The sequence below is a fragment of the Archocentrus centrarchus genome, chromosome 1, assembly GCF_007364275.1.
Source record: "Archocentrus centrarchus isolate MPI-CPG fArcCen1 chromosome 1, fArcCen1, whole genome shotgun sequence".
NCBI lineage: Eukaryota > Metazoa > Chordata > Actinopteri > Cichliformes > Cichlidae > Archocentrus > Archocentrus centrarchus.
This window is the reverse complement of record NC_044346.1, coordinates 3,788,297-3,812,508: the sequence shown is the minus strand read 5'-3', so window position 1 is coordinate 3,812,508 and position 24,212 is coordinate 3,788,297. Positions and strand designations below refer to the sequence as shown.

The window sequence follows — 24,212 nt, the reverse complement described above, 5'->3', positions numbered from 1 at the left end:
CCAAACCCTAACTGTGACTGACTCATGTCCTCTATTTATATTAACAGTCTATACCTTATTCCATTCTGCACATATGGAACCACTCCTCCCTCTTTACCATTCCTAAAAGCAGTGAATGGCTGTCTCTGTGTTAGCCCTGCAGAGTGGCAACCTGTACCCTGCTTCTCACCCTATGTCAGCTGGAATAGGCTCCAGCCCCTCTGCGACCCTGAAGAGGCTGGATGGATGGATAAAATGTTGGAGGAGAGCATAGTTCAGCGTTCAGAGGGAAACGTTTCCGTTGAAAACGCTGCAGTTCCCATTGCCAGGCCACAAGTAGGCAGTGTGGATATCGCAACCATAGTGCGCTTGTGCCTATACCCCCTTTTTTGCTAGTTTACACTGAAATGGAGACCCAAGTGGAGCGAAAACGCTCCACTTTGGAGGCCGTTTTAAAAAAGAATCGTTTTTACGCCGTTCTCGTGTAAACGGGAGGCCAAAACGCATCAAACGTTGCCATTTTCATCTGAAAATGTTCTCTTGTAAACGAGGCCTGAACATCACTGTTAATCACTTTAACTAGTTAGAGGGAAACTCTTAATATATTAGCAAGTAATTATCTACTTACGTTTAAATTAGATTAATTCAATTGAAAATGTTATAGTCACATCAAAATAGGGTAAACATTACAGATCTGTCATTAAATCAAACACGTTTCAGGACTGTTTTGTTAGTACACCTATGTGCCTTTACGATGACCTTGCTAGTTGAAATCTGGAATTTACGGCAGCGCTTTAACGCAGCGCTCATGTGCCTCCATTTTGTGTCGGTCTGCCCGTTTCCGGGTTTCTGAGAACAGAGCGATAAAACGGTGTCAGCAGGGAGTATGGCTCTGCTTGCAGGGCAGAAGTGCAGGTAAAGTTTTCCATAGCTACCCAAAACTGTTAAAAAAAAAGTGACTCCTAGACGCGTCCAACACTTTGTTTAATGCACTATCTATCTCAAAGACCTCTTGCCGACATAGTTTGCAGGCAGCCGGACTGCGCTGACACTGACAGCTGAGAAGTAAACAGCTCGGTGCTAAGCAGCTAACTGCGGCTAGCTCCGGTGGACCCGCCGCTAGCCGAACTGTTAAAACCATCGACAGCTAGCTAGCTAACGTTATTCGGCTAACTTGCGAGTGCCTGGTATCTTACATCACCACAACTCGACAGCACCCTCCCATCGGAATTTTTTTTATTTTTTATTATTATTATTTTTGGATCAGACTCCCCTACGAAGGATTTCTACAACGGCACTTTCCATTCATGTTGTTTGGGAGGACGAGACTACCAAACCACCAATTTTTGGAGCCAGGGTGAGTAAATTCTTAACGCCACCTAAGTTAGCCTCTGCCAGGTATGTTTGCTCACTCTGTCTTTACCTGGGAGCGGCTACACAACCTGCCTAGGCCTTGTGAGTCCTGTTTTTGACGAACATTGGTGTCAATGTTTTCATGTTTCTACTCGCTGGAAGTTTGTCCGACAAGAAATATGATTTATGCAGTGGCGTGCTGAAGTATAAGGAATTTATTACTTGGCGAACGCACCAGTACCACACAGCACGAATACATAAATACAGCAGTATTTGCAAGTACAGCGACTGTTGTCATTTCATACTGAAGTAGGTAAACATCTGTCGGAAAAACTCGCTTAAAGAAATCAAATTTGTATCCAATGCGGGAAAATATAAATGGTTAGTCGAAAACCAAAATAGTTGCAAATTGTAATCGATTAATAGTTGCGGCTGTACATTAGATCTACTGATTATTATTTGTAACTCATGCTTTCATGAGGCTCCACGCAATAAAAGTTCCAATTTTGTACTAAACCTACAAAGATACCTTCCAACAGTGGATTTATGGTTTTGGTATGGTTTATGGTCAGTATCTGACCTCTACAATTCAGGCTCTGTTTTAGTGATATCAGGCTGTACTACCCCCCCTCCCTCCAAGCCTAGAAACACACATACAGTGTTCCAGGCCTGTAAGCTCAGCGTACTTCCTTGACCACAAAAGCATCCTACTTCCTCGTATAGCCCTCCCTCCCTGGCTCTTTTGCTCTGTACAGCATTACACTGTTGATGCGGGGAAACACTTTGCCATCTAATGGCTGTTTACCAACTGTTTGGGTGAATAGTTTAATGGAGAGCAGACCTCAGCCTCGTGACCTACTTAGGAGCTCATTTTTACTGTGATCTTGAATGGACAGGATTAGTTAGATTATAGTGTCAAAGGTCAGGACCTGTTGGTTTTGTCAGGGCATGGCTTTTACTGCCCGGGTAACATATGATCATCATCTTCTTATATAAACCACAGAGCCTTTTCTGCAATATTACATTTATACCAAGTATCTGTTTTTTGTTTTTGTTTTTGTAAATTAAAGAACTTCAAAAAATAATTTTTAAAACTTTAAGTATGAATAACAGTTACTGGTTCCAGCTTCTCAAATCAATGGATTTCATGCTTTTCTTTGTGGTATATAAAATAAACTAAATATCATGTGAAGATGAATCTGTGAGGTGTGCAGAAGGAATTTTTCATATATATTTTTCTGCTTTTTAGCTGATTTAATGCTATCACTGCCACTGAAACTGTGCTCATTAGGGCCTGAGCACTGAGAGTGTGATGGCCCTTGTAATCGCTGTTTTTTTTGGGGGGGTTGCACAAATGAATTGGCTTTTTGGGGGCCTAAACATGCTCAAAAACTCATGCACACGCTTCAGGTCAGGTGAAAATTTACAGATTTTAATTTTTTGGGGTATGGGCCTTCCAAAATAGCTCTATAGCGCCACCTTAAATTCGAGCCCCAACACTGTGTTTCACATGCATGTATCAAATTTGGGACATATATAAAACATGTCAAGACACACAAAAAATCTTCCTGTAGCGTTTTCCTACACCTAACAGGAAGTCCGCCATTTTGAATTCATTTGGCGATTTCCAGCCCTCATACTTTTTCTAACTGCTGCTAGGTTTATGATGGGATCAACTTCATATTTGGTCAGTGTAAACTACAGGCATTGGTGAATCTAAATTGTGAAACTGGTGAATTTTCATTGAAGGGCGTGGCTGTGGCGCCATTTTCATTGTTGGGTGCAGGCATTGTATACAGCAGCAGGACATCTTATTAGTGGGCACTTGGCAACGCCACCTAGTGGGCGTAAGAGACGTTCAGTGGCCGAACGACAACATCCGAGTAACCTACCGGGCCAAAAATATTCACGTGACCCCATGACACCCTGACTGTAGCAACTATGCACTGTAGCATGGCTCGATGCACGCCCGGGTGCGAGGGCCCTATCATCGCTATCGTTGCAGCTTTAATTGGATTTATAACTTCAGTCTTCATGAACTTGGCAGTTCTTGAAATATTTTCTAACCCCCTACTCTGTTTTGTATCTCTGCTGCTGTTTAAACTACATCACTGCCTGACTGGCAAGCTTGCTTGGGGAGATTCCTTTGTTTTCCTCTGTGAAAACCTGTGTCAACTCTCAACCATGCTACCTGTTGACTGGAGCACGAAAGAGCTGAGGGCGGGGTGAGGAGCCAATTCTACCTGCATGAGCCAACAATGGGCCCAGACAGCTAACTGGTTTGGGGAGATCCAATGACCTCAGACACTTTTTGTGTGGAAAACTGTGACATTTAGAACAGTTTCAGTACAGGTGTATCATATAGGATTTGTTTGGGCACAGATTGAGTTGTTTTTTTGGTTTGAGTAAATATAAACTCAGTAGAAAACTTTTGGGAATTCTTCTCAAATCAAAACTTTCCAACACTGTAAAAGTGGTGTCCAGCATGTAAAAGCATGTGACATGGGATTTATTTTTGTGTTTATATAAATTAACAGTAGTAACATGGAGCTGCTGGTGTCTGGCTAAATTGTCTGTAACACTGATTTGATATTTAGTGTCCCTTGTCACAAAGATGGGAAAATGCTATCCTAGTTCCACAGTAAGTGGTGGGGGGAAAAAAAGTGTCCTCTATTTCTACATCATTATTCATCATAGAAGTTTTACTATTTAATAACTTTTAAATAGCTAATTTATTAAATAGGCACTAAGTCTTTTTTTTTCACCAAAACTGCACCAGATTACAGGACTTAGTCAGGAGTCAGTCTCAAACAAATGTCAAGTGACCAAAGTGGTCCAGGTTAGTGGCCACAGCTTCTTTGTATAGCTAAAATCCAGTGTATTCAATTTTTTTTCTGACGTGTCTTACATGCTTGCGTCACTCTGTATTTACACAAACATACTAGCTGCCGTTGGGATTTCTGTGTCACAGATAGCAGAGCGGGAGCTAACAAATGTTGAACAACAGTTAATTCAATGAAATTACTGAAATGGAAAATAGCAGGAAGACTTTAAAACCAGTTGAGTCTATACACAAATGGGAAGTTATGAAAACAAGGAAAATGGCAGTGGTCAAACTGGCTGATAAAACTGGTAGATAACAGCTGAAATTCTCAGCCCGGCATGACAGTACCTCAGCCAGGTGATCAACCGCCTAGCTAGAACCCTGAGGTACACATCAGGCTACAACCTAAACTAATGTGATAGACACAGAATTAAAAATATTTGAGACTAATCAGTCACATCTTATGGCTGATCAGCTGAAAACCGGCCCTGTTTGAGGCTATTACTCTAAGGAGGTAGAACTTGCAGAGATGAACAGGCTGTCACTTACAGCACTTTACACCCACAACTGAAAACATTTTTGTTTTGTGGCTGGCAATCAGGATGGAGCATGCCCAGAGATTTTACAACACATGGTATGTCTGATTTTTCAGGGGAATATTCCAAGTAAATTTGAGTCTCTGGAAGCATTCTGTGTAGACACAAGTCATAAGGCATGTTGGTACTTGAGAGTTCTAGGGACTCTCTTGAGGAAACTGCCCACTGAGGAACGCCCCTGAGAGCCACTACCTTAAGAGTCCCCCACCCCTTCCCCTACTATTTGCATTACTACTAAAAACATGTGACATAATAACCAGCTAGTGGTTGGCATAGCAAGAACTGCAGTCACCATCAAGATGGAAGATGCTGTGTTCAGAAACGTGTGTTTGATGTGTGTCTTGGGTTTTATAATGACTGTAGAGTGGGAAATACAGGATTTTAGACAGAAAATTTGTCAAGCCCAACAGCTGTGACCAGCCAGGGTAACACTAATACACTGTTGTGTGGTGCTGTATTGGTTCAGCTCTTAACTCACACTGGGATTGTGTGGTCTTTTACTTTGTTGTAATTTTGTTCGTTTCTTCATGTTTTTTTCCTCTTCATGCCTGTGCTGCGTGTGGATTGCCAAAGTAGCAAGATGAGAGGAAATGCCAGAAACAGTCTTGAGTTGAAACCATGTTGGTTTTCCTGTGTCACATACTGGCTGTGCAAAGCCTAGATGTCAGTCTCACCATTCCATCATAATTTGTTCAGTTTTTAAAGCAAACTATTGGTTAAACAGCTGATGATACTTGTACAAATGTTAGTTTCCATTGTTGGAGGAATTTAGATTTGTATATAGACCAATCACTGTGTTGCATCACTCAAAAGCACCTGCCCTGATGAGGTATTACAAACAGGTTTCAGGAACAGTTTCAAGGAAGTTCAGTTTCATTAGAACTGGAGGTAATGGAAATGTAAACATGATACATGGACTGTTTTGGATAAGAAGTTTGATTCCAGAAGTCACACGTCTGTCCCTCTGTGGTGTTGTCACATTTACCCAGACTCCATGAAGTTTTATACAAGTGCTGTGCCTACAGTGGCTCTAAAACACTTAAGGCACTACTTTGTTGTTAGAGCAATTGTGTTGTCTTTTCACCTAACTGATGTATCCCAGAATCTGCTTCAGCAACTGCTTCTTTCGACCAAGAATGTGTATTTTGAGAGCAGAGCCAGAACATTTTTTTTTTTAAAAAAGAGTGAAGGAGCAGAATAAAAGTCCTCCAGCTTGTTGTCCTGTCTCCTCTCTTACCCAGCAGGCATGTGAACAGAAAAACTTTAGAGGTGGAGCTCTCGTTTGATCAGTTCTGCCCTACAAATAGGTGGAGTGAGTTTCTTCACCTTAAGACTTATAAAGCCATGATGACATGAGAAAATGAGTTATCAGCATGTCAGGACCTTTCATATTGGTGCTACCAGTCAGTCAGTCAGTCAGAATACTTTATTGATCCCAAAGGGAAATTACTACTGTTACAGCTGCAACCGTTTCATTTAAACGAGTAAACCTAAAACACAATAACATACACTAAAGGCATAAAAGTATAAAGACTAAAGAGATATTTTGACTATATACACATCTAAATCTATACACATATGAGAATTACCAAGAGTGGAGTGTCCTCTGTTGAACAGTTAAGAGTTTACAAAAGATTACATAACCGTTAAAACATTTGTAAAAACTGTCACATAGAAAGCCCTTTTACTCTTTTAATCCATTTAAATAACCATTTAGATAACTCTGTAGTTCAATCCTTTATCTCATGCATCATGTTTCATATCAGTCTCGTCAACTTTAATGTGGAAACCGTCCCAATTCCCATGTGAGTCATTGAGGGGACAAACTCCTGTTGAATGTTTATGGCCAAAGGAAACAAAATGAAAGCACTTTAATATCCAGCTCTTTCCATCAATGTTAACATTCTCCTGTCGTAATATAGCAGCTCTGCCTGGATGCTGCTTAAACGCTGTGCATCGTTTTTATTTTAGATCTGAAACAAGTAGTTGATCAGCAGGAAAAAAAGCCTTCTAACTGTGACAGTTTTTGGATTCAGATTTGTCATGTGTGAAGATTTGGTGCTTGCCATGCTCTCCTTTAGATAATTGATTAGCTTTAGGTTTTGAACTGGGCAAAACTGGGCAACGCATTCAGCAATAGATAGCCAAAACAGTTTGCTGCTGTTGCAGCTATTAAGGGGCTTTTAATGAAATGTTAAGTGGCAGCCTTTTACAGGCTGTAAACTTCTTTTAAAGCCTGGGTCATTATTCAGGTAGAGGAACTAAAGTGCCTGGAATGGTTGTGGGGTGGCAGTATGTAGTAGTTGCACGGAGCTTTTCAGACCCACGTCTACATGTTGTAGCTGTTTACTGTCATCTGGGGGCAGTGTCAAAATATGTGGAACAACCAGTAATGTGAGCTTCTCTTGTTTGCGTTTGTGCTGTTCTTGATCCTTTAGCATAGCTCCTGCTGCAGAGAACATAGGAGTCCTAACATAGAAAGGACCTCTTTGCAGTGGTTCTTAAAACGGGTAAAAATGTGCACTGCATTCGTGGTCAGTGCTCCTTGTGGTTGCTTTTGTTTTGTTTAGAACTTCTTTGTGATTAACTCGAGCCAGCTTTAACTCGGCATGTCGTCCTGATTTTTTTGAGGACTGCATGCAAGTTTATCTGTTAAGTCTTTGTGGTGGTTGAATTCCCATACACCTTCTCTCTGCGTAGCTTTGAAAATGGATACCGATGAGAGACCATAAATCCGGCATAAGTTCCTTAACCCTCTGTACCCCAGTAGAATTCCATTAGAATGTGTGAGATTCCTGAAAGTTCCAAAAGAAGGGGAAATTTGGTGAGCACTCTAAACACCTGCATTTAGCTAAAATAAAAAAAGCTAATGAAAAGTATCAATTATAATTGTTTTTTTAAATTTAAAGATCACAAATAGCTTTTTCAAACTATATATAGATTCATGTATTTTGTATTTTCATCATTTTTTTCCTCCTTCATCTGCCTCCTCTGCCACTGCTCTGCCCTCACTCATGTCCATCTCATCCTCTTATGAAGCCTTATCAAATGAGCTGAAGTCAGGGCTGAAAAATAACATGTGCATAAACTTGCTTATTTATTCCTGATATTATTGCAGTTAATTGTCAGTAGATTAGACATGTGAGCCTCCTGTCTCCAGACAGCTGGCAGTTAGTCTATAACAACAACAGCTGGATATAATTTAAGATTATACCAGCTGACCTTAGGGTCAAGTGTCCTAAAAATCACACTTTCTCTCTGATAAATAGTTTGGTTCTCACATGAGTTTCTTTGCTAACTGCCCGAGTCAGACAGGGTTAGATTCGCTCCAGAGAAAGTTCCAGTAATTGAACAGTGGCTAACGCTGGCAAAAACAGCAGTGCTTACTGACAGAGAAGTTCAGGATATCCTCAACAACTCACTTCATTATCACTGTCATCGGTCAGGATTGAGTTTCATTGACTCATTTACCTGTACTGGACTTCTTTCACGAAGCTTTACAGCCTCGTTGATGTTGACAGCTGAGGTACCTCAGAGCATTTGAGGTACCTCAGAAAAATAGAAAATACTGCAAAATATTTGATTGACAGATTTCAATAAATTCCTGATTTATTGGTATGTGTTTATTATTCAGATACAATAAAAAAGGGTGTGTGCACAAATGTTTTTATTCACAGATGGAAGTAGAAACTTGCTGGACATCTGCAGCTGTTATGAGGAAATGCAGAGCATCCAGCTGTGGCTTTTGTGGAGTACAGAGGGTTAAAGGGTTCTTGGTCCATGGGAAAGCTCCTGTGGTGGAAGCATTGCTTTTGCTTCATTTGGAGAGAAGAGTGCTGAAAAATGTCTCTTTAAAAGCGCTGCGAGTGTCTTTGAAACTAGGGTTTCATTCTAAACAGAACCCGTGTTCACTAATGTACCCTTAATACCTTTGCTTCATCACAGACAAAACCTGATTTCTAAAGCACAGCTTCTTACCAGCAAAGTTGCACAGACGAAGGAATTTCAGGGTTGTGGGAACATTTATTTAATCTGTCATCTTTCAGCTTTATCAGTTGAAATATTCTCTCATTTTTCAGGAGCCGGTGTGTCGTCCCAGCAGAGACGGTGAAGTCACCAACCTTTACCCCACACAGAGAGGTGTCAACATAAGGACAGGATGCCTATTCCTCCCCCTCCTCCCCCTCCAGGGCCCCCACCACCTCCGACTTTCCATGAGGTCAGTGACCTGATCAAACATTCAGCACAATACACTGCAAGAAATCAGCTGACTATGAAAACTCACAAGTTATGCATTTGCATGAAGCAGAACTGTAATGTGAATGGAGCTATTTATAAGTGCTGTGAGAAATTTGTTTATATTATATAATGGGACAAAACTGGAGATCACACATTAAAACGCAGATTACTTGGATGTCCCTGAACCATGTTTGATTTGTTAACCCATGGCAAGTATAGAAAATAAGTTACCAAAAGCTGGTGCTAAGCCTTGGTCCTGTTTTTTAAGTGTGAAATGTGAGCCCAATAAATCGAGTCCACAAACTTTCCACTGTGGTTCAAACCAAAGGAACCTGTAGCGTGACTGCAAAGCTGTTAACTGTTTCCGCAGGCGAACACTACTGCTCCCAAACTGAGCACAAATGAGGCAAAAGGCAGAGGAGCACTGCTGTCAGACATCTGCAAAGGCACCAAGCTAAAGAAGGTCGGCCAGATCAGTGACCGGAGTGCTCCTGTTATAGAGAGTAAGTTTGTTTATACACAAGCACAAACTCGAATTTCAGCTGATATACTCCCTGTGAGCTTGTTCAAAATGTACTCTCAAAGAAAAGCACAGTATCAGCAGTTGGTTATTGTGTTTATGCAATGGAGAAACTAAGGATTTGTTCTGTTTTCATATATACTGGTAAAATTAAGGAACCGATGTTAACTGTAAATTTTAGTGTGACTATTTTTTTTTTAATTGAGCCCTCAAAGGGTTGATGATTTTTCATTTCCACTGTCTGCAAAAAATCACACAGTGTATGTCAGTAATGATTTTCAGCTTCAGTATTTCATTCATCAAGAGCTGATGTGTGATTTAATTCCTTTAATTTTTTAGCAGTATATTTTTACAGTGTTAAATGTTTGATTGTTTGTAGGGAACTGGAACAAGGAAACTTAAAGGGGACATATCATGGAAAATCCACTTTTTTAGCCCTTAAATACATTTTTTTTTTTTTGTCTACTTTGAGTGTCTAGGAGTGCAGAAAATTTAAATGTATTCCCTCCTGGTGCTGCATAGATATCTTTATATTTTTTTTGGTTCATATTTTTCAGTCTGTTCAGTTTTCTGTATTTCGTATTAGGTTTTCTTGTCTATTACATCACAGTATTTACTGTGGAACAAGGTCATGGACTTCCGGCTAACCAATTTTGTGAATCCGCCATTTTTTTCTCACAGTGATTTTGTAGTCCAAATAAGATATACTTAATCAAATTATTGCACATCTTTAATTGTGCACAGCGAGTCTGAGTATCCTTTTGTGGGTGTTAAATTGTAGTTTCCAATGTATGGACACTATAGTTAAACTACACTCCATACTGTAGGTAGTTGGTGTGGATGGAGAGAGGGCGTAAATAAAGTAGTAACACACTATTGCGATGCATTGATTTGAAGGCGTGGTTCTGCAGGTTCGTCGTTATCATCCTCCTGCTCTGGGTCACACTCTGGCTCGAACATGTAAGGCTGGATGGACAAGTCTTCCATTGACATCTCTAATAAACTTGGGAATAAAAAGTTTCTCTGCCGGTAGATAATCGTATCACTGCTATCAAACTTAAAAATGGACGAATGGGGTGGAGTAGAACGCTCTGAGACCTGGAGGGGGGGGGGGGGGGGGGGGGGTGGCCTGGCGTGAAATGTCTCATTCACATTTAAAGAGACTGCACCAAAATGAGCTGAGCCTAAGATGTGCCTCAGGACAGGTGTAAACGAGGGGTCTGTGGAGCTACAATAACAAGGAATTCAGACCAAAGCATTGCAGTTCTACTTTATAAAGACCGCAAGTGAATGATTTACATATGAAAAGGAAGGATTTAAAAGCATGATATGTCCACTTGACTTTCAAAATGTTGGTGATAAAATTAAATCTCTGTAGTGTATGTGGGAACGTATTCCCATCAGTCTCCCTTTGGTTTCTTAGTCAGAATTTTTGTTCAGGAATATTAAAATGTGTTTCTGTTTTGGCTTTCAGATGTCTGTGTTGACTTGTTTCATCTTTTTACCAGAATCAGGAGGAGGAGGTGGAGGTGGAGGAGGTGGTGGTGGTGGTGGAGGTGGTTTTGGAGGCGGAGGGCCAATGGGAATGGGTGGCCTTTTCCAAGGAGGTGTGCCAAAGTTACGCCCAGTTGGAGGTAAAAACGTTTTTTTTTTAAGATGTAGCATATATGTATTTGCCTTAATTTGCTATGTGTAATTGGATACATTTGCTCTATTTTATCAGAGTCCTTATCATTAGTGTAAGCAGATAACCAAGAGAAGAGAAGGGACCTGAAATCAAAGTTCACTGAAGGGAGAGTCCTAATATAACAGGCTCATTACATCTGTCAGCAGATTATCTAACAATAAGCAACAGCACATAGAGAATAGAGCTCTATTTCAATTTTTATCTTTCAGCACTTTGTTACGAGCAGCCTGTTGCAAAAATACATAACTTCTTTAGTTGAATCTACAAAAAAATGCCACAGATAGCACAGTTTGACCGGCATAAATGAGGTGATTTCCAAAGAGGTATCATCTGGAAACTTGGCATGGTGTGCATCTGTGCAACACAGTGGAGGAGACTGTCGTTCAAGAAACCTGGAAAACAATAACTAAAATTACAAGAAAGCTTGTGTAAGAGTTCAGGCTGTGTTGAAGAATTAAGGTGGTCATAACAAGTACTGACTTTCAAGCTTTCCTTATACAGTACCAGTCAAAAGTCGCCCAGCGCTGTGCTGTGCTGAGGTTGCCTTGCGCCAGGCTGAGAATTTCACGGAGCTCAGTGTTGCCAACTTAGCGATATTTTTTTTTGTTGCTAGATTGAGTAACACCTACCCCCACACACACATAAAAACGGAAAAAAAAAAGTGACCAGCAACTTTTTCCCGTGACTTTGGCGACTTTTAGAGATAGCCCAGAAGCTGAAATCCTCCACTGACGCTGTGTTTTGTGTACACACAGCGCTCATACTGCAACCCGTTGTATGCTTCAGCATCACCTGGACTTTGCAAAATTTACATGTTAATTAGCATTATTCACCCCCACCCCCCCTCCACACACACACACACACACACTCGTGCCAGGCAGGTTTCTCCGATTAATGAGGGTATGATTATGCTGTGATTCTTCTGTCCCTTTATTTCAGGGCAATCTGTGATACAGATCTGCGTAACTGAAGAAGGGGAAAAAATCCCTTGAAAATGTCAAAAGCAGGAATAAGAGATAAGATAAAACTTTAATGATCCCACGACGGGGAAATTTGTGCATTACAGCAGCTCAATACAGAGAAAAAATGAAAAGGATGAGTAAGAACAAATAACTAAACTAAAAACTAAAATAAAATAGAATAAAATAAAATAGCAAAAAACTATACACATATACATAAGCACTATATACATAAATAATGTATTCATCTGTTTTTATATTACTATTATTATTATAAAATAATAACATGCAAATATATAGTAATGTGTCATTTAATTCAGTTGTTTCATAGACCTAATTTAATTTAATTAGGTCCATAATTGGCTTTACCCTGTGTTTTATTTTCTACCTGAGTTTCTTCTTAACTGTGAGTTTGTTTGCTTCCATTCGCTTTAACCTCATTTATTTGATGAATGCCACCGGAAAGTCACTTTCTGGGAGAGTCTGTTGGGTTTCAGTTGTTGAGATTTGATCTTATGGCTTCATTTTGAATGATGGGAGAAAGCTATTAAATAATTAATGAAAATGTGATAAACTGATAATGAAAGCAGTCATACTTGTAGTCACAGCCATGCCAGATTTATTTTTTTTCTTTTAGTACATTTTTGAGGTTTTAAAAGTGCTTTGCTTAAACACCCCCTCCATGTCTTCCACGCAGATGGTCCTGCTGGTGGTTCATTGGGCAGATCCGCCTTACGGCCCCCAGGATCCCGGTCAGCAGCACCTCGTCCCCCCACGGGCCGGTCCACCTCACCTTCCCCCGCCAACAAGGTTTCTCCACCAGAACACCCACGCTCGCACCGCCCCTCGCTGCCTGACATCTCCCAGCCCCCCAGCAGTAGCAGCAACTCTTCCAGCGGGATGAAGCACAGCACCTCTGCACCACCGCCTCCACCACCCTTTAACAGAGGTGGCCGTGGCAATGCTCTGCCTACCCCGAACCAGAAAGCACCTCCGCCACCTTCCTCATCATCTTACAGCAGAGAGAAACCCCTTCCACCAACACCTGGCAGAGGTCCCGCCCCTCCTAGCACTACAAAACCTTTGTCCTCTAGCAGACCGCCAACCGGAGGCTCTTCTGGTCCTCCTCCCCCACCATACAGACCGCACACATCTGGTGGCGTTTCCAACGGGCCTGCTCATGGAGATGGGGGCGGAGCTCCAGAGCTTCCCCAGAGAAACAACTCCCTGCACAAAAAACACACATCAGGAGGTAGCAGCCAAGGGCGCAGCCATGCCCCGCCACCACCTCCATCATCATCCTCCTCCTCTCAGCAGTCTAACAGACCACCCCCACCTGCCAGAGATCCACCTGGACGCAGAACAGGTACATCCCAGCAAACGCACACAAATTTGTAAAAAGGTATAAAACAAGGCATGTGAAAATGCTCAACACATAGTTCTTAGTTACAGATTGCGGGCAGTTCATTATTCCCACTCTTCCCAAATCTTCCATTTTTGTGACTGAACTTTGATTCTTTCTCTCTCCCTTCATTCCCGATCATCTGTTAGCCTTTATGAAAACCTAACCTCCATTCTTAAACCTAATCCATTTATCAGCCCGTCATTTGAATGCTGAGATTTAATTCATATATGCAATAAAGATATGAATGTGTGCTAACTGCTGCTGACTCTGCAGTTGAACAGTCCCAGTGATGAAGTCCACATTAGCCTTTGTTTTGATCAGGAGGAATGTTCACAATGAAGGCAAAGCAGGTTTTAACTTGTTGTCTCTGAACCTCTTAAGGATTCAGGATATTTTGCTGCAACATTTTCTCCACACGATGGCTCCTACTCTCGGTTGAACCTGAAAGTAGTGCAGAAGGCAACAAAAAACTGTAATTTTTTTGGCTCTGTGTAATATATATAAATGTCCTCCTTTTGGCTGCAGTATTCAAGCAAAGTTTTTGCACAGACACTTGGCAGTAGTTTAATATTTCTTATGATATTTACAGCTGCTTTTGCATTTCGGGGAAATGATATTTTTCCTTATTACAGTGACAGCTGAGGAAATTACAATATTTCAACATGCGGCGCAGGTATGCTGGGTGTTGGCATGTTTTCTTAGGCCTGGTTGGGTGAATGCTGTGTGGATGACAACACATCTTAGATGCTGGTGTAAAAAGAATCACTGGGGGATTTAAGACAGCCACACCTGCAAAATGCCCAAGTTTAAAATAGGTTCTCTACATCTGATGTGCGAAAGGATGATTTCATTTCCTCTTCAGAGTGGATTTATGGCTCCCTGGAAACATCATTTGAATTCAAAGTGAACACACGAAACAGGAAGGCACATGTTAGCTAAAGCTCTGGCTTGTGATTGAGCAGCAAAACGATTTGCTACAAGCTCTCCTGTTTTCTCTGCATTCCTGTAGCCCTGTGGAATATTCCAACATTCCTCTTCACCCTCTCTGTTTCCCCCCACACACACTTAATATTAAGTTGCAGAGATTTCTTTCAATCTTACTGTTTTCTGCCGCTGACATTTGTAGGTTTTAAAAGTCAATGAGAGCAAATGCATTTTTTTAATTTATTTTTTATTAGTAGTTTACTGTGGTGCAGTGTCCAGAACTGGAAATATTGCATGCTGCATTTTATAACTCGATTTGCTGCAAACAGTAAACCTTCATGTTCATGAATGGTTGTGATCAGCTGGAAGACAAATTCTTGTAATGTGATATTTTGCCATGTTTTAAAACATCTCTGTTCTGCAAGACTTAAGTACCAAAACAGTGGTACATACACTGATTGTTTTACTGATTGTTGATTAACACTGGACTTAATGAGGCTGTACCATATATTAAACAGTCCAGGGTCAGTACACACTGCACCCAGTTTTATCACTGTAGGGAAAGCCTGGCATCTGATCTGTTAGCAAAAGAACTTGATCGTGTGTGTGTGTGTGTGTGTGTGTGTGTGTGTGTGTGTGTGTGTGTGTGTGTGTGTGTGTGGGGGGTCCATGCAGCTCCCCAGGTGCCCACTCCTGGGTCTCGTAATGGTGGTCGGGATGCTCCTCCTCCCCCACCCCCTTATCGTGGCCACAGCTCAGAGTCCCAGAGCCGAGTGAACAAACCACCACCTCCTCCATCCTCTTCCTCCATCTCATCTTCCTCTTCACGAACCCCAGCCGGACCCCCTCCTCCACCCCCACCCATCCGAAATGGTTACTCCTCCGGTTCTTCCTCTAAGTCCATCATAGGTAAGTTGGAAAAGACTGCTTTGGCAACATCTTTGGCCATTCCCTTCATATTCCACCGTTGATAACAGCTAAATAATTTTTATCAGTTTTTAATTTCAACACGGTGAGATTAAATGAAATTACCTAAAACTGCAGTTCTAGGTAATATCAGAAATACAGAAATAGTTTTGTTTTTTGTTTTTTGTTTTTTTTGGGGGGGGGGGGGTGCTCAAATAAAAACATGTTGACATTAAAAACACAAATTGTGTTACAAATTGGTATTTTTCATATTTTAAATTTAGCATTTCTTCATTGCTATACAGAATTTCACCATTCATCTACTTGAAATATTTTAAATGAACTTAAAGTAGGACAAGAAAAAAGTAACAAGGAGAACATTCCTAAAAATGGACAATTCAAAAATTGTTGCTGTAACTGTGGGTTTTGTTACAATAGCTTGACACAGTCTCTCGCTTTTTCCAGACATTGATTAAATCCCAAAACAAGTTTTGTGTTTGAAATTTTCAAAAACATGATAGTTTAGACTTAAAATGGCTTAGATGTAGCTCGGTGCCTTTTTGTCTGATTTTTGTGTGTGTCTGTAAATTGGACCCTGACACCTTGGTCCTCACCCTTTGTGTCTGTAAACTTCCTGCAGTTCTGGTGCACACAGCCAACGTGTGTGTTTTGTTATGCAGGAGTGGAAAACCCAGTGCTTCATTTGTAAATCAACTAGAAGCACAGAGGGGGTACTGTTACAGCAGGTCAGGGAAGGAAAAAGTCGCAGAATGCATCAGAAAATCAACACAACTGAAGTGCACTGGACAACAGCTCAGTTCTATTTAAACTAAAGCAAACCGTGATCACAAAGAATTTACATGGATCCACAGTTGCCAACGCTGAAGACCTGAACAAAAACAGGAAATGGAGAATAGAGGAGAGCAGCAAAACGACATTAAAACTGTGCAGTGAGCTAAACTGAAGTAAGGACATGAGCCTTAACTGCTTTATCAAATATATAAAGCAAATATAATCTGGTGCTAGTCTTAGATAAACATTGTTCCTGATCACCAGCTCTGATAAATAATAATTCTCAGCTGGCTTGTAGCATGTTAGAAATCCGAGATTGATTCAGAGGGGTCTAATTAAGCATTAAATAGCATCCAGTTCAAAGTAGAATGAGACAAAATAAAGATAAGGCTGGATGTCTGAATGTGGCGTTGGATTTGGCTGCTGTTGTTGGATGTAAGATGTAATGCTGCGGATCATACAAATAGCTACCAGTTTTCTGCAGCTGAACTATTTCACAGCTGCCATCGATTTGTTTACGATCTAGATGTGGTGGGGTGACGGTGACGAATGGCTGATAGTCAAATCTTCCCTGACACCATGCAAACAAGCCTTTTAGTTTCCTGGTGTGTGGACAAATCAGGAGGTTACAGGCGGTTCCTAGATTACTGCTGAGCCTTTGTGTACTTACCGTGTTCAAAAACTGAAAACTACTATAAAATGTAACAATTTTATGGGATTTGTATACAGGCAGAGTTGAGACCACAGGCAACAGGATTTATAGCCTAAGCTAGTTTGTGATCCCTGTCCCTCAGTAACTCTTTCACACTCAACAATAAAAGTCACAGGAGCGAGCACAAACAATTAAAGCCTGCATGTCAGGTGATTTAGGAATAAATGTAAATTCTAGAGACACCAACCACTACAACATCGAGCTGTTTTGTGCGCAGTTCACAGAATGTACATCTGTTTCCGGTTATGTCAAAGTAAGAAACTTCTAGAAGGTGATTTACTGTTTGATTATTTAGCAAATGCCTCCATCAGCATGAGCTCGGCTCCACCTGTTCACTTTGTGTGTTTTTGTTCATTAACAGTGTAACACACCAGCAGTCACTGATTTGTAAGGAGTAGCTACAAAGGATAGCAACCTGAGTTACACTCCCTGATGGACATGGACGATAAAATAACAAGCAACAGATCAGTTGTGGCTGCACGAGTGATCGTGCTCTAAAAATCTGAAATGACCCCAGTTTGGTGTTCTGTGGGTGTTGCTTTTTGTGGGTCAGACTTTCACTAACTGAAGGGTTTAAAAGAACAAAAAAAAAAACAAATGTAAAGAATATATTTATGTGCAGTTAATTGTCCAATCACTCTCGGTCCCCCATGGATGGAGGTTTTATTGGGTGGAAACTAAACGCTGAGCTCTGATGCCAATACAAAGGCAGGGTGCAGTGACTACAGACAGGAGAAGAGGGATCAAAATGTTCATGCTGTGCACCAAATTGTGTGTGTGTATATTTATTTATTTATTTATGTGACTGGATGTGTCTGCACATTTAAAAAAAAAAAAAAAAAAAGTTTATTTTTGTATCGTTCTTCCTCCTACAGATGATTTTGAATCCAAGTTCAACTTTCACCCCATTGAAGACCTTCCACCTCCAGATGAGTACAGGCCCATCAACAGGGTCTACCCCAGCAAAACCAACAGGGGTATGAGCTGTTAACACTGAAGCACAGTTCTCTCTTCCTTCACTTGATTGTTTTGAAGAAGTAATGAGAGCATAGCGGTGTTGTCAGACAAGCTCGATCCCACAATGAATGGATAAAACACAACCTTAACCTTTTGGGTTTTACAGTCAGGGTGTGTCGCCAGTTTAATGACAGCTCACCTACTTCCTCGTGAAGAGTACTTTGAAACTAAATATTACCCTCTGGAAGGAAAGGATCGACTATTTTACACAACAAATCACTCTTCATTTGTTAGTGTTGCTGTTTAGTACACAATTAACTGCAAACTACAGGCAGGTGACACACTGAAGGAAAAGTCAGTGTAAGTAAAGTTTTGGTAAACCATGTGTTTCCAAATGGAGTCAAACAGTATTACCAGCACAGCTAAGAGATTTATTGGAGATGTTCTCTGCATTTCTAAAGTGATCAAAAATAAATTCATTAATTTTCATGAAAATGAAAAGGAGGAAGAAATTAGACAATGCAGCACTGTGTAGAACCTTTTAGGCATTGAAAAAAGGAAGGATACTTTCAGAAATATTGTTATGAAAAAGCATATAAAGTGCAGTAAAAACAAACTAAATAAACTCAGATCTAGGTGCACTTTGATTCTCTGAAGGTGATGCGTCTCTGGATTTCATCTGAGTTGTCTGTCTCTATAAAATCTCAAACTGGCTCCAAGATCAGAAACAGTGGAGACATCACAGCCTGTTGCAGGGCTCCCTGGTTCTTGTACTGTGGTTGAATGTGGTGGTAAAACAGGACAGTGGATCTGGCCTTCTGTTGAGGTTTAAGGTTTATTGACTAAACTTAGTTTCTGACTTTCTCCCTGCTTTAGGAATATTTCTGTCACTTCTCCAGCTTTCTTCTCAGCATGTGGGATTCATGGCCTGTTAATCATTTCTACCAGTGTGGGGACGGAGCTGTAGTTAACGTTGTCTCTCCACCTTCTGTCCTCAGCCGTAAGAGGAGCTCCTCCAGCGCCGCCGGTGGGCAGGTGAACAGACCTCAGCTTGGGACTTGAACTGTTGTCGGTCAGGAGGGAGTGGTGAAGCACTCGAATCATAAACACACTACATCACAAACACACTAACATTAAACCACCAGCTGGAGGCACCAAGGTGAACACAAAGTAAACACTACTACACCACACAGGTTTGACACTACTCAGCGGTCTCTTTCAGTCTTTGCACGAGAGAACAGAAACCACTCTGACTGGGACCTCCTCGACAGCGACTCTGCTGGCACAGTGCAGAGACTTCTGTTTGACACAACATATCAGGACCAAACGCCGAACACTTCCAAATCTCTGCATTCCATTTTTTTATGCATATTCATAATAATAATAATGAGAATAGTTGTAATTTTTCAGAATAACTTTTTTTTTTTTTTTTTTTAAATGTCAGCATTAATTTGTGGGGATGAAGACTTGAGCAGATAAACCCTCAAGTTTTCCCCTGAAAGTTTTTACTGCCACGCGTGTGGGGGCTTTTTGTTGGTTATTATTGGTTGATTAGGTTTTGTCTTAAATAGCCATTCCATCAGTGCCAGGTAAGGGTGTGCTTGAATCAGCTCTCAGTTGTGCCAAATGCAGGTGGAGTTGCATGAGCAGTGATGGCGGCCTCCACACACACACGTTCTGACATTTATGATGATTCTCTTTGATTGTACAAATCTTGCCTGTTTTTCTTTTTTTTTTTCAACATTTGGGGGATGGAGTGTTTCCTGCTTTTTGTTTTTAACCCTCGCCTATTGTTAATTTGGGGTTGTTCATATATTTCCATCTTCAGGTGATATTGCACAGCAGCTAAACTGCTAAACCGAGACACTGTGCATGATCCTGACGTATGCACATACAGCATCAGGACGACATCATGTTGCTGCAATGTAAAACTGATTTGTCCCTGATGTTTCTGACAAGCTGTAGTTCACATAGCGAGCGTGTTTCTTCAGACTCACTGTGGGTTTCTGTGTGGGCCACATCTTAAACACAACACTAAATTATTTGTTTACTGGACCGAGGTTTGCAGAGGATTTTTTTTTTGGAGGAGTTTACAAGGAATCATCTCTCAAATTTTGCAGGAATCTTCAAGGGAAGTTGGTCTGAAAGCTCAACTCTGCTCTGATTTGTGATTTTTGCTGCTGGTGGTCCTTTGAAGAAGGACCCTGAGGCCAGAGAAAGGCGATATGTTTTTATTGAATTGCTATGCAAGCAGCAGTTGTAGAGATTGTAGATGGTAGGAGCTAACCAAAAAAATAAATAAATAAAAAAAATGCAGGAACACTTAAGTGCCAGAGAACTGTTTGAGAACAGATGGTGGTTCTTTACTTTTCTCCTCTCTGAATCGTTAAGCTTCACTTTAAAACACTAATGACGTCATATTCACGGTGTGTGCACTGCAGGAAAAGTGAAGTAAAAGAAATGCTGGCTCAGGTCAGACTGTCCATTCTCAGTGACGCAGCGCCTCCTGCTGGTCTTTGCCTTACACAAATCTGTTGTCACTCATTGGTACCAGCGATTAGTTTTGTGGCGGGGGGGATATTGGGAAAATGATGACAACAAAGTAAATAAAAAGAAACAAATCTATTTGAAAATGCAATAAATATTGTATATTTACTTTAAGGAATATGGTAATCATAGTTATTGATCTATTTTTATGTTGTAAAAAGCTTGTACTATAGGAAAGGAAAAATGATTAAGAGTTCTAACATTGTTCCCGTCAGTGAGCTTTGGTCTGACAGAGCGGACTTTTTGTTGCACTTCTCTGGACGTTTGGCCATAAAGGGTGAATGAGCTGAATGGATGGATGTGAGGTTTTGCCAATGAGCCAAAATTTTCAGGATCCGCTTTCTAAAAATCAGATCGGCAAGTACTTTAGTGAAGGTGGTGAGTGGCGGTGACTACACGTGCAAGGGAAAATAGATAAATGAATTGACCAGCACTTCCTTTTTCTGGACGTACAGTCACCTCGACACACAGGTGACTCATCTGGGTTTATCATGTTCTCACCATGTTCACTCTTAAGAGCAAAAAGCCTGTGGTTATTTCATGTTATCAGCCATGTTTTTATCATTTGAAATAATTTCAAATAAATATATTCCTGTTCGGGGGAAAAGGGTGCCACGTGTATTGTCTGTTTCTTTATGCTCGGTTTGTGTGTTTTATATAAATCTGTTTCTTCCAAGGGCGTAGGAATGAGTTTACTATTGGGGGGGACACATATCGGAAAACCTGACAGATCCGTAAATACTCGGAGCAAAGCATAAAAAATGCTATTTGATCTTTTACTTTCTTGTTTTTCAAATGTTTCTTGGAAAAATAGTGTTGTGTACACCTATATTATTACATGTATAATGTACATATGTGTATGTTTTATAATCGTAAGACATGGGCAAACCAAACAAAATGGTTTGAGTCTTTTATCAAGCACCATGTCATTCCAAGGCTGTACGCTTACTTTATCAGGTGGTTGCACTGGTACAAGCAAGCTAAATATTTCAGTAGCACAAAAATAATTTAGCACACACAAGTTCAAAGCTTGATATGTTTTATTGGTCAAAAACATTTAATACTGGTCAAAAATGCATTTATGTAAGCTGACATGAATGAACCCTCACAGATAATGTAATGAACAAATTATTCACCTTTTAATATCAACCTTAAAAACAGCTATTAAAACATGCCTATCCAGTTTGAAACTGTTTGTGTGGCCAGCAATAATAAATAAAAATATCAAAAATAACCAACAGAAATAAATAAAACTGTTACCTCTAACATTTAATAGACAAGCTGTGTGCCCCACTGACGACACAGCGTGCTGTTGCACTTTACAGCCCTGCATTTAATAATTGGCCAAACAGGTACTGGAGCACACAAAAGGTTAAAAAAACACTGGCCTAGGCAAAAGAGCCTTAATGTTTTTTCCGCCTCTCATTTGCAGCCACAAACTACTTGCAAATTGACTTCTTGTCCAGTGAGTCAAGTTTATCCTATATAAGAAAGTAAAGTGACAAGAAGACGTTATAAAACAACCATATTCATGGTAACATTCCCGACAGACCGTTTCAGCTCATTCAGAGAGTTTCTGACTCCTGCCGCGGTCTCCGTCTCCCAAACAGAGGGGGGCGGGGGGAGCGCAGTGGCATGACGCTGTGTTGCGACTTCAAAATAAAAGCACGCGAATGAAAGATTTCAAAATCAATTGTTTTTTTTTCCTCCGCGGTGTCATTTTTGGGTGGGACAAATGCGTCTTTCTCCAATATTTGGGGGGGGGGGGGGGGGGGGGGGGCTGTATTTCATGCACTGGAACTTTGACTAGTATTTACTGAGATGTAACCCAAATCTGCTTTTGAGGAGTTTAAACTTTATCTAGATTTCAGGAGTAATAATTAACTGTGCCGTTAATAAGAATATGGTTTTTTGGGGGGTTACAGTTGCCAAAATAATGTACTAACGATTATGAAAGAAAATCTGTTGAATTTGGATCTTGAAAGTGGAACGTGAACATAGTTGTAGTCTAGTTAGATCATTGACGTTACACCGCTGCCACCTGCTTTTATTTTTTACATTTGTTTTTTTAATCTTTATTTCACAAATTTACAACACAATATAAACAGAGTTCCAATGCAAAAAGAGTAATATATACAAACAGTTCCACTGCTACCTCCTGCTGTACTCTGAATCGGGAAATCTCATTAAGGCGCACACGTGATCTGCTGGTTCAACCCACTTCAGCGAACGGCGGGAAAATGACAAGGATGGAGGGAGATCAGGAGGATCAGCACGAGGGCTGCTTTAAAATAATTTCATTTCAGGTAAACATCTTTAGTGTATATGATAGTTTGTTTTTGGTTTTTTTTTTAAAAAAAGGAAGTTGGCTTTGAAATTTGTTAGTAAACGTCAGGAGATTGTTGTTGGGCTACTTTCAGTCATTGTGTTCACATCTAGATTATAATTGTAAATGTGAGCTGATTGTTGTTGGGCTACTTTCAGTCATTGTGTTCACATCTAGATTATAATTGTAAATGTGAGCTGTGGAATGCTGTAATTGCATAGGTGAGTTGCATAGATTGCATTATTGCATTGGTGCATAGTTCTATAATAGTATACGCATTAATGTAGTGCAGCATACAGTAGATGCAGTGTTGTGTACTCAGTGTGCTGAAGCTGACTTCAGTCTCTGGAGTGCAGTTATTCCATTTGTGGGTAAACGTTTTGGCTTTAAGCAACATGAATCAGGTGAAGGTTTGAAATAAATTTTCTTTGTATCAGGGGAGCCCAAATACTTGCAGAAAGAGAGCTGAAACCCTAAAACCTTATTCTGTTGTAAAATCAGCAAACCTTTTAAATCCGATTTTACTGTAATTAACACGATCAGCATTCTATGAGAGTTATATACCTGTCATACAAGTGGCTAAACTCGCCAGTAGTTTCGTCTGTTAAGTTTCATTGTCTGTCTTCGCACTGAGGAGAACTGAAGAGCTGAGCTGGGAGTTGACGTCAGTGTGATCTGCCTGTGCAGAGACCAGCTGAGAAAACGAGCCTTGAATGGTGGTTGAAGTTGTTTGTAGCGTGGATTGTGTATACAGACCGCCTTTCATAAAAGATCTGGCTACTTGGGTGACAATAGACAAACACAAAACTACAATTAGTCGTGGTAAGAGTAACGCAAATTGTGGGACTTTACCGAGACGACCAAAAAACAGTGACCTGAGGCATTCCAAAAGCAGAACTTATTAGGGCTTTAATACAGTAAATCCGAAGCTGTAACTCTCCGCTAACACGCCATGTGCCACTACACAGCAATGTACATGTGCTGCGTGCCTAATATACTTTGGGCCACTACCGGGTTTGTTCTACGCGCCGTCTCTGCTCTGAGACTGACCGCCTGTCAGTGCTTTGGGACGGGGCAGGAGTCGTGCTTTCACGTGCAATCTCCAGAAGTCTACAAACGTCTCTAGTAACACCAGGAAAGTCGTTAGATTTGTCGTTAGTCCCTTTAAAAATTAATGTGGATGTAGCGACAAAGTCCCTAGTTGCATGTGTCACGCCTTCTTCCGGATTTCCTTTTTTTTTTCCTTTTTTTGGGCAGTAGGGATGTTTGTGTGCTTTTACCAAGCCAAGTGTAACGTAATAACACAAAACTAGTATTAAAGTTTTCATGCTATTGTTATTCAACAAGCAGAGACTAGAATAGATGGCAAGTTATTTTCTGAACTTAGAAACAAACATTTGACAGTATCCATCAAACCCCGCCCCCGTCACAAAACGTCCGCTGCATTCTGCGCATGAATAGTTCGCGGGAAGTACGAAACCCTGTC

General features: G+C 40.7%; 1 protein-coding gene across 1 annotated transcript; it reads left to right on the top strand.

Annotated features, from left to right (window-relative positions):
• The first annotated feature begins 823 nt into the window (after window positions 1-823).
• wipf2a (WAS/WASL interacting protein family, member 2a) lies at window positions 824-21,010 on the top strand. The gene is made up of 8 exons (XM_030740501.1): window positions 824-1,336; window positions 8,832-8,971; window positions 9,362-9,494; window positions 11,020-11,145; window positions 12,855-13,523; window positions 15,162-15,395; window positions 17,772-17,873; window positions 18,852-21,010. Exons 2-8 carry the CDS (start codon window positions 8,912-8,914, stop codon window positions 18,890-18,892), a joined length of 1,365 nt encoding a protein of 454 aa, XP_030596361.1. The 5' UTR covers window positions 824-1,336; window positions 8,832-8,911; the 3' UTR covers window positions 18,893-21,010.
• The last annotated feature ends 3,202 nt before the right edge of the window (window positions 21,011-24,212 follow it).

Coding starts and splice junctions, on each gene's coding strand:
- wipf2a (XM_030740501.1), top strand. CDS start 8,912: ATGCCTATTCCTCCCCCTCCTCCCCCTCCAGGGCCCCCACCACCTCCG. Junction 8,972..9,361: donor CACCTCCGACTTTCCATGAG/GTCAGTGACCTG, acceptor CTGTTTCCGCAG/GCGAACACTACTGCTCCCAA. Junction 13,524..15,161: donor TCCACCTGGACGCAGAACAG/GTACATCCCAGC, acceptor GGGTCCATGCAG/CTCCCCAGGTGCCCACTCCT.